This window comes from Panthera uncia, chromosome D1 (assembly GCF_023721935.1).
Source record: "Panthera uncia isolate 11264 chromosome D1, Puncia_PCG_1.0, whole genome shotgun sequence".
Lineage (NCBI taxonomy): Eukaryota > Metazoa > Chordata > Mammalia > Carnivora > Felidae > Panthera > Panthera uncia.
The window spans coordinates 27,809,899-27,829,794 of record NC_064808.1 but is presented as its reverse complement, the minus strand read 5'-3'; the positions used below and the strand labels follow the sequence as shown (position 1 = coordinate 27,829,794).

At 34.7% G+C, this 19,896-nt stretch overlaps 2 protein-coding genes across 6 annotated transcripts in view; one reads left to right on the top strand and one right to left on the bottom strand.

The window, feature by feature from the left end:
- Window positions 1-10,902, bottom strand: part of IMMP1L (inner mitochondrial membrane peptidase subunit 1) — an 82,025-nt gene extending 71,123 nt beyond the window's left edge. For 2 of the 4 annotated variants that reach the window (XM_049648826.1, XM_049648832.1), the window contains exon 1: window positions 10,854-10,877. The gene's annotated coding sequence lies outside the window, so the exon portion shown is untranslated. The other 2 variants (XM_049648839.1, XM_049648842.1) reach the window with 2 other exon arrangements.
- Window positions 10,903-11,043: 141 nt separating this feature from the next.
- Window positions 11,044-19,896, top strand: part of ELP4 (elongator acetyltransferase complex subunit 4) — a 243,747-nt gene continuing 234,894 nt past the window's right edge. For both annotated transcript variants that reach the window (XM_049648806.1, XM_049648799.1), the window contains exons 1-2: window positions 11,044-11,311; window positions 19,028-19,063. In XM_049648806.1, coding sequence (XP_049504763.1) covers window positions 11,089-11,311; window positions 19,028-19,063 — 259 coding nt within the window. In that variant the 5' untranslated portion in view covers window positions 11,044-11,088. The remainder of the gene's footprint in view (window positions 11,312-19,027; window positions 19,064-19,896) is intronic.

Genomic DNA, 19,896 nt, shown 5'->3' with positions numbered 1-19,896 from the left:
TTCAGGGGCACCTGGGTGGCTCAGTCAGTTAAGCATCCAACTTCAGCTCAGGTCATGATCTCGCAGTCTGTGAGTTCAAGTCCCAGGTCAGGCTCTGTGCTGACAGCTCAGAGCCTAGAGCCTGGAGCCTGCTTTGGATTCTGTGTCTCCATCTCTCTCTGCCCCTCCCCCACACATGCTCTGTGTCTCTCTCTGACTCTCAAAAATGAATAAATATTACAATTTTCTTTAAAATAATGCTTCAAAGTTATTCAGAGAAAAGAAAATCCAAATATATAGCATTACAAATAAGTTAGTAAATGTCATCACAGATATAGAAGGGATTATAAAAGAATTCAATGTAGGGAATGCAAATAATGCTATCAAACTTGAAAGTAATAAAAAAAAGTGTTTCCTAAGACAATATAATTCAAAGAAAGGTAAAATATGGAACAAGTCATGAATAAAAAGTTTTAAAAAGTTGTATAGTAGATGGCTCCAATTTAGTTCTGAGTTAACAAGGAAAATGTTTGCTACGAATTTTAATTTTCATCTTATACTGCAAGAAACTTCATATCCAGTATATAAAGTATAAACATATTTCATACCCAGACTCTTAAACTAGAAAACAGTAGTCAAAATAACATATTTCCCTCTGTTAACACTACTCATTGGGCCAAGAATTATATATTTCTTTAGAGGGGAGCTTTACTAGTCTTTGAGACCCTCCATGCAAAATCAGATATGATGTAAGAAGCTTCAAATAGAATGGTTTTAAATATGTGGCCTTTCCCTGGGTTTCCATAATTATTCATAGTGAAGATGAACTGATCACACCTCATCAGAAATGTCCAGGACAATTAGAACAACACATGGGTTCAGATTAGCACAACAGTTTTATGCCTATGAGATTCCTCAAAGGTAACACACGAAAGGAGCACCTGGCACCAATCACCAGTTGTTCAATTCCTTATTTGGGCTTTCTTGAAGAATAGTCCCAGTTTATCCTGCTCTAAAATTTCTTTCACTTTTATCACTGAAAATTGTTAGTGTTCTAGTGTTTACCACTAAAAACGTCTTGTTTACCTTTATAGATACATTTACTTGACAAATTTCCTTGAACTAAAACATGTTTACCTTCTGACACATTTACCCTACTACACTGAATATTCCAACATAGGAGTATACAATGGATTTTTAAATTTTAATTTTAAACTCCCCCAGTTTTCTGTTTATATTTAAATATCCACTAAAAGCGGGATGAACATAAGTACTCATGTGCTCTGGACAGTTCCAGATTATACCTGCTTTCCTTGCATCCAGTATAATGTGTTATTTTGGCATTCTTAAAATTTCCCAAAAAATTCATGGGTCAGTGAGGAAATCAAACCAAAAAAGTTGAAAATATTTTGAAATAAATGCTTATGAAAACATAAAATATTAAAAGTTGTAGGATGCAGCGAAAGCAGTATTTAGAGAAATTACACTCTTAACTATAAACAGTATATTAGAAAAGAAGAAAGGAAGAAAATCGATGAATTAAGCTTTTATCACAAGGGGGAAAACCAAAATCTCAGCAAATCAAAACCAATAAATGTAGAAAACAGATAAAAATAAAAAGCAGTAATTAACATAGTAAAAAGTGAACATAAAACAGAAAAAAAATTAAGCCCAAAAGTTGATTTTTGGGAAAAGAATAAAAATGAAAAATCTCTAGCAATCCTAACTATGAAAAAAGGAAGAAACACAAATAATATTAGCAATTATAGTCATTAAAAACGTAGTAAGAACTGTTTCTAGCATGGTGAAGTACACTTACGACAAACTCTTCCCATAGACAACCATAAAAGCAAGACCAAATACAAAAACAATTATCTGAAGGCTCTACAGACTAAATAGAAGCCAAAAGATTTTGCTGACGAGTCAAAGTTGTAAAAGATTGTCACAAAGGTTTCTTATTTTTACAGATTTAGTTTCAGCACAATACAGTATAAGTAGTTAAAAAAGGAAAAAACTCATCCTGAAAAACCTGAAGTATCGCAAACTAACCAATGAAATGGGGAAGCCAGAAAAAAAATCTACCTAATCAATGTGATTTTACTTATTGAAAAAGTAATGATTCAATATAGCAGGGAAAGAACTGTCTTTTCAATAGATGGTAGTAGGTCAATAAACTATCTATATAGGAAAAACAAATACACCTTTACTCCTACCTAACACCGAAGGAAAAATAAAATCAATTCCAGCAGATTACAGAAGAAATATCTAGAAGAAACATTGAGATCATCTTTGAAATCTTGGAGTAGGCAAACAGCCATAAAATAAAAAATTGATACATCAGAATATATTCTGACTAAAAATGAAAGACAAAAATATGAAAAGGTAGGGCACTCAGCTGGCTCAGTCTGTGGAGCATGCTACTCTTCATCTCAGCATTGTGAGTTAAAAGCCCCATGTTACAGGAAAAGATTACTTAAAAAATAAAATCTTAAAAAAAAAAAAAAAGAAAAATATGAGGGGCACCTGGGTGACTCAGTAGATTAAGCATCTGACTTTGGCTCAGGTCATGATCTCACAGTCCATGAGTTCAAGCCCCATGTCTGGCTCTGTGCTGACAGCTGAGAGCCTGGAGCCTGCTTCAGATTCTGTGTCTCCTCTGTGCCCCTCCTCCACTCCAGCTTGGTCTCTCCCTCTCTCTCAAAAATAAATAAACATAAAAAAAAAAAAGAATATGAAAAGGGAAGTCACAGACTAAGAGAGGAAATTTGTAACACATTTATTCCAAACTGGACTTCTTTCCAAAATATAAAAAGAATCTAAAAATCTAGACAATCCAACAATACTTAAAAAAAAAAAAAAAAAAATTAGCAAAGACATGACCAGACTCTTCACACAAGAAGTTTATCTAAATGGCCAATAAACATACAAACAGGTGCTCAACTTGATCAGTCAAAATCCAAATGACAATGTCATACCACAACCCTTTCAGAAAGGCTACAGTGAAAAGAAAATATTAAGTGTTGGTAAGGATGACAGGCAACTGAAATTCTCAAACATTCCTGGTAAGAGTGTAAATTGGTACAACCACGTTAGAAAAATATTTGGCCCCAAACAGCAAACTAGCCAAATCTCTTTCAACAGTAGAATGAATAATGAATTGTGATATATTTACACAATACTACAATTTTTTTAATTTTTATTTAAAAAAATTTTTTTAACATATATTTTATTTTTGAAAGACATAGAGCGACAGAGTGCAACTGGGGTGGGTTAGGGTAGGGGCAGAGAAGAGACAGGGGGACACAGAATCCGAAGCAGGCTCCAGGCTCTGAGCTGTTAGCACAGAGCCTAATGCAGGGCTCAAACTCACATACTGTGAGATCGTGACCTGAGCCAAAGTCGGATGCTTAACCAACTGAGCCACCCAGGTGCCCCAATTTTTATTTTTTTTTTTAAGTTTATTTGAGAGTAGCAAGCATGGTGGAGGGGCAGAGAGAGAGAGAGAGAGAGAGAGAGAGAGAGAGAGAGAATCCCAAGCAGGCTCTGCACTGACAGCACAGAGCCCAATTCAGGCATTGAATTTATATGAACCGTGAGATCATGACCTAAGCGGAAATCAAGAGTTGGATGCTGAGCCATCCAGGCATCCCTACACATCACTATAAAGCAATAAATAATCCACATCTGTACACAATAGCAATCATTTCACAAATACAGTGTTGAACAAAAGAAGTCAAATAGTGATGGCTTCATTTACATAAAGTACAAAAACAGGTAAAGCAAATCAGGACCATGGTTTCTCTTTGTGAATGTACTAAAAGGAAGCAAAAAGAGATTATATGGGGTTAAGAACTCACCCTGTGCACACATGATTTTGACATTTATTCATTCAATCATGCTGCCAGAACACCATCAGACCTTGTAGTAAGCCTCTACAAGATCTCTATTAATATGGTTTACCTTCATAGTCACAGTTTAATATGAACCCTAAGTCTCAAAAAGCCACTGAGGTATCCATTTCAGTCATAAGATGCTAGTTGCTTACCATGACCATTAAGTTTTCTGATATACCTTAAATAGGTTGCTACAGTTTTAGAACTGCACTCGAAGACTTCTCAGAATACCAACTTGTTGGAACCCTTGTGAAAATGGTCCTACTATGTGGCAACAAAAGTGATATTGCTTATGGAAACCTCAGATTGAAATTTTATACAGCTAATTTCATATTAAAGAAGTTTTAGGGTTACAATAAAATTGAGAGAAAAGTACAGAAATTTTCCATATACTCTTGACTCCACACATGTACAGCCTCCCCTATTATCAATATTAGTCACCAGAAAATAGCACATTTTTTTACCAAGGATGAACCTATATTGAGATATTATAATCACCCAAAGTCCACAGCTGATCTTAGGATTCACGTTTGGTGCTGTACATTTCTATGGGTTTGGACAAAAGTATAGTGACATATCCAACAATTATATGGAACATTTTCACTAAAAATCCCCTATGCTCTGTTTATTCATCTTTCCCCACCAAACACTTCTGACAACCACTGATCTTTTTATGGTCTCCACAGTTTTGCTTTTCCAGAATTTCATAGAGTTGGACTAGGTATGTAGCTTTTTCAAATTGGTTTCTTTCACTTAGTAATTTGCATTTAAGGTTCCTCCATGTCTTTTCATAGCTTGATAGCTCATTTGTTTTTACCACTGAATAATATTCCATTGTCCAGAATTTTATTCATCCATTCACTTAATAAAGGACATCTTGGTTGCTTCTAAGTTTTGGCAATTATGAATAAAGCTGCTATAAACAAACATCCATGTGCAAGTATGTATGTGGCTATTTTCAACTCCTTTGGATAAATGCCTAGGTGAATGACTGTTGGAGCATATGGTAAGAGCATGTTCAGTTTTGTAAGAAATCTCCAAATTATCTTCCAAAGTGGCTGTACAATTTTGATTTTCATCAGCAATGTATAAGAGTTCCTGTTGCTCCACATTCTCATCAGCACTTGGTGTTGTCAGTGTTTCAGATTTTGGCCACTTTAGTAGGTATGCACTAATATCTCAACGTTGCTTAAACTTCCATTTCTCTGATGACATATGATGTGAAGCATCCTTTCATTTGCTTTTTGTCATTTGTATGTCTTCTTTGGTCAAGTGTATCATAAGGTTTTTGGCCCATTTTTAAATCTGGTTGTTTACTATGGAGTTTTTTTTAAAGAGTTTATATATTCTGGATAACAATATTTTATCAGGTATATCATTTGCAAATATTTTCTTGAGTATGTAGCTTTTCTTCTCATTCCCTTGACATTGTCTCTCAAAGAGCAAGAGTTTTTAATTTTAATGAACTCAAGGTAATCAATTCCTTCTTTCATGGATATCTTTGGTTTCACATCTAAAAAAGTATCATATACCCAAGATTGTCTAGTTTTCTCCTATGTTATCTTCTAGGAGTTCTATAGTTTTGCATTTTATGTTTAGATATGTGATCCAGTAGAGTTAATTTTTGTGAAGGATGTAAGGTCTGTGCCTAGATTCTAATTTTCCTTTGCCATTTATATGTTCTTCCAGCATCATCTGTTGAAAAGACTATCTTTGCTTCATTATATTACCCTCGCTCATTTGTCAAAGATAAGTTGATTGTAGTTATGTGAGTTTATTTCTGGGTACTCTATTCTGTTCCACTGATCTATTCTTTTGCCAATTCCACACTGTCTTAATTAGCGTGACTTTGCAGTAAATCTTGAAGTCATGTGGTTTCAGTCCTCCAATTTTGCTATTTGTGTTTGCTATTTTTGGTCTTTTGCCTCTTCATAAGAACTTTAAAATCAGTTTGTCAATATTCATAAAGTAATTTGCTGGGATTTTAATTTGGATTGCATTGAATCTAGAGATTAATTTGGGAAGAACCGACACCTTGACCTTGAGTTTCATACCCATTAACATGGAATATCTATTTTTTTTTGGTTTTTCTTCAATTTTATTCATCAAAGTTTTGTAGTTCTCCTCTTATAGATCTTATAAATATCTTTTTCAGATTTATGCCTAAGTACTTAATTTTTTTGGCTACTAATGTAAATTAGATTGTGTTTTCAATTTCCAATTCCACTCATTCATTGTTGGTATATAGGAGCTGATTTCATTTTGACAGCAAGGAGAGATGGCTTTAATGAGAATGTGTAGGTTGAAGTGAGATTTGAAGGATAAGTAGAAATTAACTAGTGGCCTTTAGGAGGAAGAAAACTTGTGGAGTACAGGAGAATGAATAAATGCTAGAGTAGAGAGAGTAAGGAAGTTTACAGAATGATGTGCCTAAAGAGGCAAGTAGAGGGAACTACATGCAAGTGCTTAGTATTGTTTTTATATTATCAGATTTCTATTTAGAAAGGATTAGGATAGCTCTTGAATAAAGAATACACTGCAGGTGAACCATGATGAGGGCTGTATGTCCCAGAATGGATTAGAAAGCTATGAAGAAGTAAACTCCATAGGTCTTGGCAATGTAATGGATACGGCAGAATGATGCTTGAAAGAGGACCTGAGTTGGGCACCTGGGTGGCTCAGTCAGTTAAGCGTCAGACTCTGATTTCGGCTCAGGTCATGATCTCACAGTTTGTGAGTTCGAGCCCTGCATGGGGCTCTTCACTGACATTGAGGAGTTTGCTTGGGATTCCCTCCCTTTCTCTCTGTCTCTCTGCCCCTTCCCTGCTTGCACTTTATCTCTCTCTCAAAATAAATAAACATTCAAAAAAAAAAAAAAAAAAAAAAAAGAGGACCCGAGTGTAAGTGAGGTTACTTGTCTTAGGCAACTAATTCTATAAGTGGTCCTATCATTTACAGAGATACAAAACACAAGAGAAAATTCATTCTTGGGCATTATGAGTTTGAGGTCCCACTAAGATTTTCAAGAAACAGGTAAAGTAAATACCTGAATTTATACTTCTGGAAGTCAGAGAAGCGTTCTGGACTATTTATGTTAATCATTGATATATAAATGGTAACTGAAGTCCTGGGACTGGATAAAAGTAAGAATATGGAATAAAAAGTCAAAATGGTCTTAAGGATTGCAAGATTTAATGGCAGAAAGGAGGGAAAAGAGCTTCTTTTCTTTTACACACCTTAGCCATCGAATTGTCCCCCCTCCTTTCAAAAACTGATCCTTCTCCTATGCTATGATTTCCATTCCTTGTATTTCATTCAGGTCCTTTGCTTTATCAGTTGTCTAGAATTATCTTCCAGTGCCTATTTTCTTTCTCTCTTTAACAAAACTCCTCCCTTAAACCTTTGTCATCTCCCTCTATCCCCCTTCATAGGAAAGCTTTCTAAAATATAAAATGGTCTACTTTTACAGAATATTCATTTGCCATTCAATTCTAAATATAATTATTTTACTTTTAATTTTACTACTCCATCAAATCTTCCTTTAACAAAATCTGAGAAACATTATTACTAAATCAAATAAACACTTCCCAACTCTTACTTTACTTTCTGTTCCTCTGCCCACTTTTTATTTATTTATTTTACATTTTTTTTTAATTTATTTTTGAGAGGCAGAGAGAGACAGAGTGTGAGCGGGGGAGGGCCAGAGAGAGAGAGGGAGACACAGAATCCGAAGCAGGCTCCAGGCTCCGAGCTGTCAGCACAGAGCCTGACATGGGGCTTGAACCCACGAACCGTGAGATCATGACCTGAGCCGAAGTTGGACACCCAACCAACTGAGCCACTCAGGCGCCCCAACTGCCCACTTTTTAAATGTTCACGTACCCCAAAGTTTATTCTTGGTTCTTTTTTCTTCTCATCTTAAAGTATATATTTCCTTGGTGACTTTATCCATTCCCTTGAGGTAAACTCCCAACATGTGCTAATTAATTTCAAATCTATATGTTTCATCTAGAGATCCCTCTGTCACATAACCCACGGTGTATTGGACATCTCTAGTTGGATACTACAAGGGTACCTCCAATTAAACATATTCAAAACAGGGGCATCTGGGTTGCTCAGTAGGTTAAGCATCTGACTTCGGCTCAGGTCATGATCTCACCATTCCTGAGTTCAAGCCCCGCGTCGGGCTCTGTGCTGACAGCTCAGAGCCTGGGGCCTGTTTCATTCAGATTCTGTGTCTCACTCTCTGTCTCTGCACCCACCCCCCTCGTACTCTGTCTCTCTCTCTCAAAAATAAGCAAACATTAAAAAATTTTTAAACATATTCAAAACAGATTTTAAAAACTCATTTTATTATCTCCCATTCTGTACAACTAACACGAGAAGTACAAAATTCTGCTGTTTTCCTTTATTCTTGATCCTCTGTTATTCACAAACCCGTTCAAAGCAGAAACCTGTTAGTCATCTTTGATTCCTCCTGTCAACTTTCCTTGGTCATATCAATTCTACTCCTCATAGTAATCTCTAATTCATTTCATGTTTTTTATCCCAATCGATTCTCTTCTAGTATACTCTTAGCCAAAACACAACAATGAAATATGATAATCATGCTAACACTTTACTTAAAATTTTTAAGTGATTTCCCATTTCCCATTATTTTTACAAAAAATAAGAACCACAACCTTAAAAAAAAATCAATTAGACCTTTGTCTAACTTCTCTAGTCTCTTCTTAGCACTCTGTATAAATCATGAGAACTAACCTGCACAGAAGCAATGGGTGCAGGTTTATTGAAGAAAGTCTCTGCATTCTCTGTAATGGCTTTCATTGTCTATAATGCCCTTATCTCTTACACATCCTTCATCCACACAGGTTAAACTTCCTTTTCAGTAGAAACTTCCCACAGCTCCCCTCTCTCAGTCCAAGTTAGGTAACCTGCATTTGTCCTCCAAGGATTTATAATATACTTTACTATCCTATTTACCCCCTTTCCTCCCACAACTCAAGGAGAAAAGAAACTATTCTTTCTCCTATAACCTGAATGCTTAGCCTACTGCCTGGGATTTAGTATGTGCTCAATAAACAATTGTTGTTAATTAAGTTGTTATTAATCATTATTAACACCACACCTAAACATATTCTTTTAACTCTTCCCTTCCACAAATACCTCACTTATTCCAATGTTTTATACACAACTCTACATACTGGTAAATTCAAGATTTTGCTTTGAGGGCAAAAGTTTTGTCTTCATCAAAAAAAAAATTAAGACAGATTAATTTATTCTATGATCATGTTATATGAAAGATACAGCCTCATTTCAAGAATGGCTTTGTGTGCATATATACGGCATGCTTTCCTAATTATAAAGTTGAAAAACAATTCTTCATTTCTAGTAATAAGATAAAGCATCATACCATTGCCTTTAAAAAACTAAAGGGTGAAGTAAATGGAGTAGAAAATAAGGGAATGTGTAGTAAAGAAGCCCATAAACATTCAATATTAGTAGTATTTCAAAGTTTTCAGAGCAGCAAAAATATCCAAAAAGTTTCCATTTGATATTAGACTGCTTTGTTCCTTTTGTTTTGGCCTTCTTAGTACTTATTCACCACAGGAAAATATTAGCGCCAATTGTCCAATGTGTTCACTTCAACTGCTATGCTGTTTTCTACATGTTAATCTTGTATCCCCAAATGAGAACATTTTTACTTCAATAGGCCTAAAATGACATATTAGGTCTAAGCAGAAAGCAAGCACTCAACAGCTATTTATTGAATAATTTAGATTACAAATATATACTGATGAAAGAGTCTAAATGAAAGCATCTAAACCTCGATCAAGCTTTCCAGCTGATATATTGTTAAAGAGTAAGGTGGTTTGTTTTGTAGTCTTAACATTTTACTTTAAAAACAAAAACAAAACCCACCAGCCACTATTTCACAATACTAACTGCAATTTATCAAACAGAACAGGCCAAAAAGTTTTAACAAGTCACTGCGATTTAAGACAATCCTATGGCAAGAATTTCAGTGAGGTTGGATATATTTTTAAAGTATCATAGATCACTGTCAAAACCAATAATCTAGTAATGCAGGCATGATTTGGGAGTCTATTTTAGTTTAGTCATTTGTCAATCGTGAATACCTTAAAAATCACTCCTCTAACCAGCTCAGTTTTGAGAAAAATTTTAAATCCAAAGACACATCTCTAAATCACATCTTTTTTCAGCACATAAAATTCTAATAAAAAAGCTCTCAATTCAGAGTTCACAAATCACTAGAAAAAGAAAGTACATACACATCCAATACTCACCAGGTTGTTTTTTTTTTTGGGGGGGGGGGCGGGGGAAAAGACTTAAAGTATTTTCTGTTATTTGTAGCTGCCTTAACAGCAAATGACAATTAAATGTGTGAACAAGGTTGTCAGAGTAACACTTGTCATTCACACTACTTATGGAAACGCGCCCCAAGACTTCCAGAAGCACTAATTAAAATTAACGAAAGCTTCTCACGGGGACTTGTCAGAGAAGTACATTTTGTCATTTGTTGTTTGAAACAGGAACACCAAATCGCCTCAAAGCTCAAGAGTTTTCCCCTTAAGGTCTAAATTCAACCCACCTCCCTGGCATCGGCACTGATGAACTGAGCCCAGATGCTGAGCAAGCAACTCATTAAGAGTTCCAATTCCAATTTCTTCAATATAACACAACCATCCCAAGAAAGGAAAAAAAAAGAAAGAAAAAGGAAAAAAACAATCCTGATGTTAAAGGCGGTATGAATTTTCTTTCAGAAATCAGAAGAGAAAGAGGCGAGGGAAAATATCTTTTCTCTTTACCAAGGAGCGGTGAAAGGTGCAATTCCCACTGGTAGTTTCTAGATATATCGCTCCTCTACTAGCCTTTTCTTTAACTCAGAGAGAATACTCAAAACGAGAAAAATTTTGAACACGACCCACCTCCATCCCCAAAGAACCAAGGTAGACTCACCCAGGACTCAGGTGGGCCTTTCTCACCTGGGCCCCAGAAAAGTCCGCCGTCCCCACGTAGAGCTCACTTTTCAGCAATCCTCCTTGCGATTGGTTGACTGGAAAGAGAACTCTCAATCCTATTGGCCACGAGAGCCGTAATACTGGGCAAGGAGGCGGGAGTTTGGGACTGGCTCTGACAGGCCCGCTGCTTGAGTTCCCAGAGTTCCTATTGGGTCAACGCGGGAAGCTCCAAGATGGCGGCAGCGGCGACCTGCGGCACCGGCGCTGGGAGTACTGGATCTATGGTGGCGGCAGGCGGCAAGAACAACGTCACCAGTTTCCAGAGGAGGGGTCCTAGAGCCAGCGGTTCTGACAGCAGCTATTCTCGACTGGTGTCCATCGCGGGCACACGACCGTCGGTACGGAATGGACAGCTGCTGGTATCAACTGGGCTCCCAGCCCTGGACCAGCTCTTAGGTCGGTTCAGAACGGAGATTTGGGTTTAGGGAGGGCACCTGCCGGGGAAGCCGCCCTAACCTCACGTCTCTCTCTCCCCCTCAGCCTTCGGACGTGGAGAGTATAGTCCGGTCTGATAGTGACGGAGGGGAGGAAGGGTTACACTGAGACTTCTAAATGCTGTTACTGCTCCCACTTTCTACTGTGGTTCTGGCCCACCAACCTTTTTTAGGTTACGACGGGATCCCTACATGTTTTTTGTTTGTTTGTTTTCTTGAAATGCTGCCTAATAAGGGGGAATCATTAATACTTGGGGACGGTTTGGCCTTCATCTCTAGGATCCCCTCCTGGCCTCTGATTGCACCCTTCTGTCAACCCCAGGTAGTTCGTGGTTTGGCCTAACCTACAAAAGTTTGTATCATTGTGAGAGATGAGCTTCATTTGAAAATGCTGGGGAAAAAAAAAAAAAAAAAAGTAACTTCCCTTCTTTCACCGCCAGGCTGCTTATCTCCTGGTTCTGAATCTTTAAACAAACTCGACTGGCTTTTAAGGGAATGGATGTTAAAGGCTTGTGTGGATTCAAAGGAGTTAAATCCTGTTGTTGATATTGACGGTCATACTAGTGTCTGCGTTAAATATATGTATATAAATTTTTGTTAATTTTTTTCCCTATATATTTTGCCTCCCAGAGTTAAACTCCAAAGATACGTTTAAGGTTAATTCATATTTTAATGAGAAAAATCCAGTTCTTAGGTCTTCCTGTAAAATCTGTAATTTTTCATGAGAAGCCTACTGAAGAGTAGCTTGTTTCATAACTATTATGTTGCAGAGATTGACCACATTAGATTGGTAGGACAGAGCTGCTGTGTTAAGAGCTTGTAAATTAGTTAATACCTGTTAGAATGTTTCTTCATTAAAATTGGTCTATGTTTATATTTCATAACTTCTATATAGTATGTGATACGTGTCAGTTAAATCTTGTACACTTTCATAAAATATTATAAATGACGTTGCTGGTTCTTGTACTTCACTTGACATTTCTCTATTTTTTACCCTTCAAGGTACACTTTTCAGGTAGGTTTAGTGCAAAGGAAATTGACAAGGCAAGCAAACTGTGAGAAAGAGTGTGGCTTCTTGTCTCTGTTATTTCACGTCCTTAACTGGATCCTGGTTATTTCTACATAAATTTAAGTATTTTCACTTAATTGTTTTAAGTCCGTTGCCTTCCTCAATTTCATGGTACTAAAAACAAATGATTCAAAATATCTAGTTAGCAAATATTTATCTCACCTTTTTCCCTGGTGAATTTTACCTGGTGTTGTCCTATATTTGAACTGAAAGCTTGAAAGCTGTTCTTAGTCCTTGCCTTTTTTTTTTTTTTTTTTTTTAATTCAGTGGAGATCTGTAACTTCATTCACTTGATCCTGAAGCTATTCAAACAAAAAGGTCACATTTCTGACATCATACCTTCAGTTTCTCATTAGAATAACAAAATGCCTAGCACAGTTCCTGGCATATAGTTGATTCTCATTAAGGTCTTGACTGAAAGAAAAATAATGTGTTAAAAAAAAAAAATACCTGGACAAGAGATTCTGAAACATGTAGGTTGAGTTATGTGTTTGAGCTCTAAAAACAGACACAAGTACAGTGATGTGAACAGAGTCATAAAACTAGAGACCGTCTATCTAGGCTGATCTTTGGGCTTCAAATTTAGTGTTCACTATGCTACAGCTGTCTCAAATTTTTGAGAACTCTTAAGTGGCTTTAAGCATTTATCAAACCTAAGACTAATGATTTAAGTATGTGTCTTAAAGCACCCACCAAAAAGTTAACCCAAAGCACCTTCCTTATGTGTTTCTACAATGATATAAACTTGAACTATAATTTAAAAATCTTCCAGATTTGCTTGAGGGAGACCCTAGTATTTGACTGTAATAAGCTTATGCTGAAAATTGGTGTTCATTAAGATAATTGAAATAGGTATCAGTTTTTGGATATTTTGAAATATATTTTTCATGTATACAGTTAATTCTCAAAGAGCACAGAAGTTGAAGAGGTTGTTATTATAGAAGTTAGTACATTTGGAATAATAAATATGTCTAGAAGTATTTTAGTTGTTAACTTCTTAATGGCGTTTTTGTATTTTGATTTTTTTATTTTGTATAGCTCTGTAGAGCAAATCCATTACATTTGTTTTACATTAAAATATTATTTGGAAGTGAAACATTTGGCTGCTTATGTGTATACACATAAATATAAGTAATTAGATTATATTGTTATTCTAAAATATTATTTGACTCAGATTGTGACAAGCCTAATATAACCGTATTGTGACAAAATATAATGATAGTAGGATGTTATGATACCAGAATGGTGAAACTGTGCTATAACATTGTATTTATTGCCTAAATGTATTTTGTGGTTACTGTGTAACAAGTAAATATTGTATTGTCACTGCCATGCAGTGCAGTGATTTTTACTACTGCCACTGTGATGTCAATGTAATTTTAAGCATAGATGCAAAATATATTTAAATGTATATTTGAATATATTACACAGGCAAATTGAATGTTGGTCTTTTGAACATACGCTGATATTTCTATTCATATTCCCAAGTGCTTTATAAATTTGAGGATTCCCCATATCAACATCTTTTAAATGTGATCTAATCATATTAAATACTTTTGTTATGACAACTTAAATTTTGTTAGATACTGACATACATTTTCCAACTTGGCCATATTGAAATTTTTTCAAATTCTAAGATTTCCTAACCCAGGCTCCCAGCCTTGCCTTTCCAGGACATTTATGTTGTTATACGAGGACACTATATGTAAATATTTCATTTTTCTTCTTCTGAAGATTGCCAAAAAGTTTACAGTAGGTGAAGGATTCTGGCAGGATTTCTTTTTTTCTAGAATAAAAAATATAGCTCATCCTAGGATCATATTGTCTAACCTGGAGGAATTTTCCCCAATCCCATCCTTCAAAAGGATACTTGAAGAAAGAGTGATTTCCCAGGTTTGACTGGCTTAAAATTTATGTGCTGTTTGGAACTTACTTAGTTTTGACAGTCAAGTGAATAGAAGATAGGGATTTGGGATAAATAATAGTTCAGGAAGAACACTCCAAAGAAGCCTGATGGTTGCTGCCATTTTCAACACTAATGTCAAAAAGTAAAAATACTGGTGGGCTTATTTCCTTTGCACCACAGTGTCTTAATATAGAGTGTGAAATGTACTTTGAGTTTGGACTGTATATTAAAAATAATCCTGGTTATGATAGTTTAGCAACTGATATCTGTACATTTAAGGGAAATGTAGCTTATTCCTTTGTATTGTTATATAAAATTGTTTCATATAATTTAAACTACAGAACCATTCTCACTGTTAGTAGCTTTTTCTATTTTGTTTCCCATATTTGCCCAGCTAATAGTTTTGATAATCAAGAATTGTCAGGATATTTACTACCTCCTAGTGACAGATGAAAAAGTTGAATTGTTAACAAAATAAACTGCAATTTAATTTGAGGTATGGCATTAAGTAGTTAAGGACATTGCTATGAACCAAGGAAAGAATATGAACTTTTTGTGCATTGTATTTTCCCTAAAATGACCTTCTATGATTTTATACAAAACTATTCCTTTATAGAAGATACTAGAAAGAACTGATATAAATCGTTGTCTTTCCTGACTTTTCGTTCTGTTCCCTTTTACTTCCTGTAACTGAAAAAGGAGATGTCTTTGTAAGATTTCACTTCTGGGCCTTCTTGTCCCAATATATTAATTTGACCTTGCTTACCCAGAATTTATAGCTTAATTAGAGATTTGTTTTGGGAAGTGTATGGGGATTGAATTTTCTACCTTTAAAATCATTTTCTGGGGTCCCTGGCGAGCTCAGTTGGTAGAGCATGTGACTTTTGATCTCAGGGTTGTGAGTTCAAGCCCCACATTGGACATGGAGCCTACTTAAAAAAAAAAAAAAAAAAATTGTAGGAGTGCCTGGGTGGCTCAGTCGGTTAAGCATAGACTCTTGATTTCTGCTCAGGTCTTGATCTCAAGGTTGGTGGGATTGAGCCCTGCATGGGGCTTCACACTGTCAGAGCCTGCTTGGAATTCTCTCTTCCTACTACTCCCCCACACATGCACATGCCCTCAAAATAAATAGACATTTAAAAAACAAAAGTTATAAAAATTAAAATTTTAAATCATTTGCTAATTATTCACATGAATAAAAAACAACGTATTTTAAAAATCATAAAATTTCAAGATAATTGTCAAGATCTTAAATTTTCTGGTAATGTTTTCTAAAGTATTAGATTTTTTCCTAGTTTTAAGACAAAATGCTGTGTCATTTTTAAAATTTAAAACCTTGAAATTAACACTGTAAAAGAATCCTCAAGCTTTCAAACTCATTATCTTACATGTTAATAAACTATTCTACCTGTATTTTTAGTAAGCTGGAAATACATAGACTTATTAAGGAAATCCATAAGTAAAACCAAGAGTTTATTTGCTTAGTGACTTCAATGTGATGATTGCTCTGAGATCTGATTAAAAGAGAGAGGAGGCAATAAACAAGACCATTTCACTCCTTATGTTTCATCACAGAAATAAGATGATTGCTTCCTTCCTGTTACTTACCTGTCAAACATTTTAGTGAACTGTTGGGAAAAGATAGTCTATTTTAATTGGGAACTATTAATGTGAAATCTGTGTTCCTTTTCAAATAAAATTACTAATGGATATTTGCATTTAAACATATAGTAAAACGAGCTTTGGTTCAATGTAGCATGTCAAGATAGCCTGTCATGGTTGGTTGCTTAAGCTTTGGATTTTTTGATGAAGGCATAGCTACAAACTTGCTCAAACTTACGTCAGAACCTCAGTGTATCAAGTGAGGTATATCAAAATACCTTATATAAACAGGTATTTTAGGGAAATGTAAGGTCTTGTCACACTGAAATTTGGAAGAACAGAGGAACATTGCTGCTATATGTGTGTGTATATGTCCATATCAAATCCTTTCACCTCATACACACACAATAAAAGTTTGAATTTTAAAACAGTAATAAGGTGGCTTCATCTTATTACCCATAACCAACCTTCAAAATGACCAAACTTTACCTGAGCCCTCCAAATTTGAATCTAGTAAATTTACATAATAGAACCCTTTAGAAAAAAAAAAAATTACCTTTTTAAAACAACTTTTTTTTTTAATTTTAGAGAGAACGTGAGTTGGGGAGAGAAGCAGAGAGAGAGAGAGAGAGAAAATCTTGAGCAGGACCCATGCCCATGGTGGAGCCCAATGCAGGGCTCAATCTCAGGACCCTGAGGTCATGACTTGAGCCGAAATCCAGAGTTGGATGCTTAACCGACTAAGCCACCCAGGGGCCCCAAAACTTCCTTTTTGCAAGAGAAGTTCTGATAGTATATTAAGATAATTGGTTAAAGTCATTAAAATGTCCTCATTTTATGTTGTTTTAAGTAATGTTCAAAATTTCCAAACAAGAATTTTAATTTTAAAATTAAAACAAGAATTTTAATATACATGAGATTTTAAGATTTAATTGGGTGGCATTTCCTGAATTGTCAGAAACAGTGGATTACTTGAATCATTCTTACAGAAAATTGCCTTCTTAGCATACACTCATTTGTGATGCTTTGTATAATGCTTTGCTTAACTAATTCATCAATGGGAAGTATTCTTACTAAGTCTTATTACTATAGTGATCACTATCACATAATGAGAAATCTTTAGTGATTTGTTTTAATTAGAAAATAATGGCCAGAATGGTAACAGCTATTGCTGAATACCTCTCTGAGCCAGACACTTGAGAACTAGGTATCACTTCATTTACTCAGGAAACTATTCCTTGATCTGTTCTTATCACACTGTGAATAACATTCACACACAAAAAAAATCTTTAATTCTATAACTATTCCAGTTGTATACCTTACATAAATTCTTACTTTGAGGCTACATGAATGTAGACCCAGGGATGTTTAGGTTAGAAACCTAAATCTTTCCTATAAGAAATAAGTTATGGAAAGAAAAGCAGCTAACTTTTATAGTATCTCCTCTAGACTAGACTGCAGTCTGCTATATCCATCTATTCATCTTAAATATACACACAATGATGATTAGTATACAAATGCTTGTTTTTTCATGTATGGGAAAGTACAGAAATAAGCAATTAGAAAGTAAAATGCTCCACATGGATCAAAACATCAGTGGTAGTCTAGATGTAGCACAAACTTTGTAAAAGTAAACATTGAGCCTAATCTTAGAGAAGATCTTTTGTTTCTCCGATCCTTCATGGTTGTTAACCTGTATATTTCAATTTACGTGAAACTTTTATTTGGAACAACATTTGAAGTTATCCTATGTAGTCTGGTGTGACTTCAAATGCTGTCATGAAAGAACATATCTAAATGTGAAATTAAAATACAGATTTAGTCTATAACAAATCCTTCTAAACATAAAAATGTATAGATTACTACTTTCTTCTTTTTAAAATCTTCTTCTCTAACAACTTGAAATGTTCTACCTATAGTCATCAAGTCACCAAAGTCACCAAGTGTTGCATTGTTTCATATGTTCATGTATTTGACCAAATTTCACATTCGTTGAAACATAACATTTATGCATATTTGCAAGGTCAAAATGTAAACACTATCAAGGGAACTTTTCATACTAAGTTTTTCTATATAATGTTTGCCACTACAAAATTTGTTGGGGGAAGAGTTCTTTATTGGTATTCTGTTTCTTTCCCAGTTTTATGCACCAAAACCGAAAAACACATGTAGGATTGACTTCAATTGTCCACCAGTTTTGACTAGTTTCTTTTTTAATTACTTGAAATATATTTCATTCTTTGAAATACACATTTTATTCTTTGTAAGTGAATTTGCTAGTATAATTTGTAACATTAATTGCAAATAGTGATACTTTTACAAATATTTTTACCAATGTTTCACAAGATATTTGTACTCAAATGTCTTTTTACTGTAGTTCTAGTCTCCTAAAATTTGATTTTAAATTGATTTTTAATGAAATCCCTATTTAAGTTCTATGCTCAGGATCATATTACCCTAATTCAGATATTCAAAACAACATTTCCTTCAAGTATTAAAAATGTATTTTATGATTGTGACCTTTTTGTTTGAAATACAAAAGTATTGTTCATTTTAAATTCTAAATGTATTTAAGAGTATGCACAGTCTTTGCGTATATTATTCATAATGAAAAAAATTAGCTTAATTATCAGGGTTATTTTCCCCCAAGGCTTACTAAATGTGAGGGTAAATAATAAAGTGGAATTTCTATTATAATAACCTTTCTTTTTTATGTTGTACTTCTGTAGTATTAAGTTACTGTGAACATTTAGGTCTCAGCTATTGAGTTAATTTATTAACAAGTGCTAAATATAACATTACTGGAACATGTAACTGCAGTTATATTGAATGCTACATGGTCCAATCACTGGAGAAAGGAGGATAGTACAGTATATTATGAAAGATTGTAATGTGTAGTGTGTAATTACATATAATATGTAATTATTTCATAATAGCACCTTAAGCAAAGTATTGCAAAGGTAATTAAAATGTTGTTCTCATCTGCAATTTTAAAGTTACTGAAGTAGCAGTTCTTGATAAAGCCTAACTTTTATGCTAAAGATAATGTGTATAAAAAGGTAGCTAGATTAATTTTCTTCTTTGTTTTGTTTCACTCCCAGGTGGAGGTTTGGCCGTCGGAACAGTTCTTCTAATTGGTTAGTATGGCATACACACTTTGTTCTTCCTAATCAGAGTTTTGTGTTGTGCATAATGATTTTATGGGTTTGCCTATTCTGATATTAAATATATCACTTTCTATAAGAATTAAGGTAAATTAGAGAGGAAATGCCTTAAGTTTTAATTTAAATTCAAATGTTGATCTGAACTTGAAATAAATGAAGCAAGTATATCTGAAAATATAGCTCTTATAATTTAAAAATGTTCACAGTGCATTGTCCTCCATTTTTTTAAAAAAAAGCTAAGATCATTGCCAATTGTTTTTTTGTTTTGTTTTGTTTTGTTTTGTTTTGGAGAATCTCTGTATTTGTATTTACAGTGGAATTAAAACAGTTGATTAGTTTGAGAAGTTGATGTACCAATAAGTCCATTGTATATATATCATACATTTTTATCATTTTCTTCTTATTGAAAGAAAAGTAACAGACCAATAAATCATATTTTGTTCATCTTTAAGCACCAATGGTTCTTATTTAATTATACATACATAATCCCATTTGCCTTATTGTTTAGTTTAGATCATAGAATCTTGGAATTGAAATAAACCTTGGCAGTTACGTAGTCAAAGCTCCCATCTAGCTACAAATCACTTTTCCATCTAGACACAAATCACTTTTCCATCATCCTTGACAGTAGCAAACACCATTTGAATATAGATTATATAGTTTAAAGGGCTCATTACTTCACAAAAGAATGCATTCTTTTTTTTTTCAATATATGAAATTTATTGTCAAATTGGTTTCCATACAACACCCAGTGCTCATCCCAAAAGGTGCCCTCCTCAATACCCATCACCCACCCTCCCCCCCCC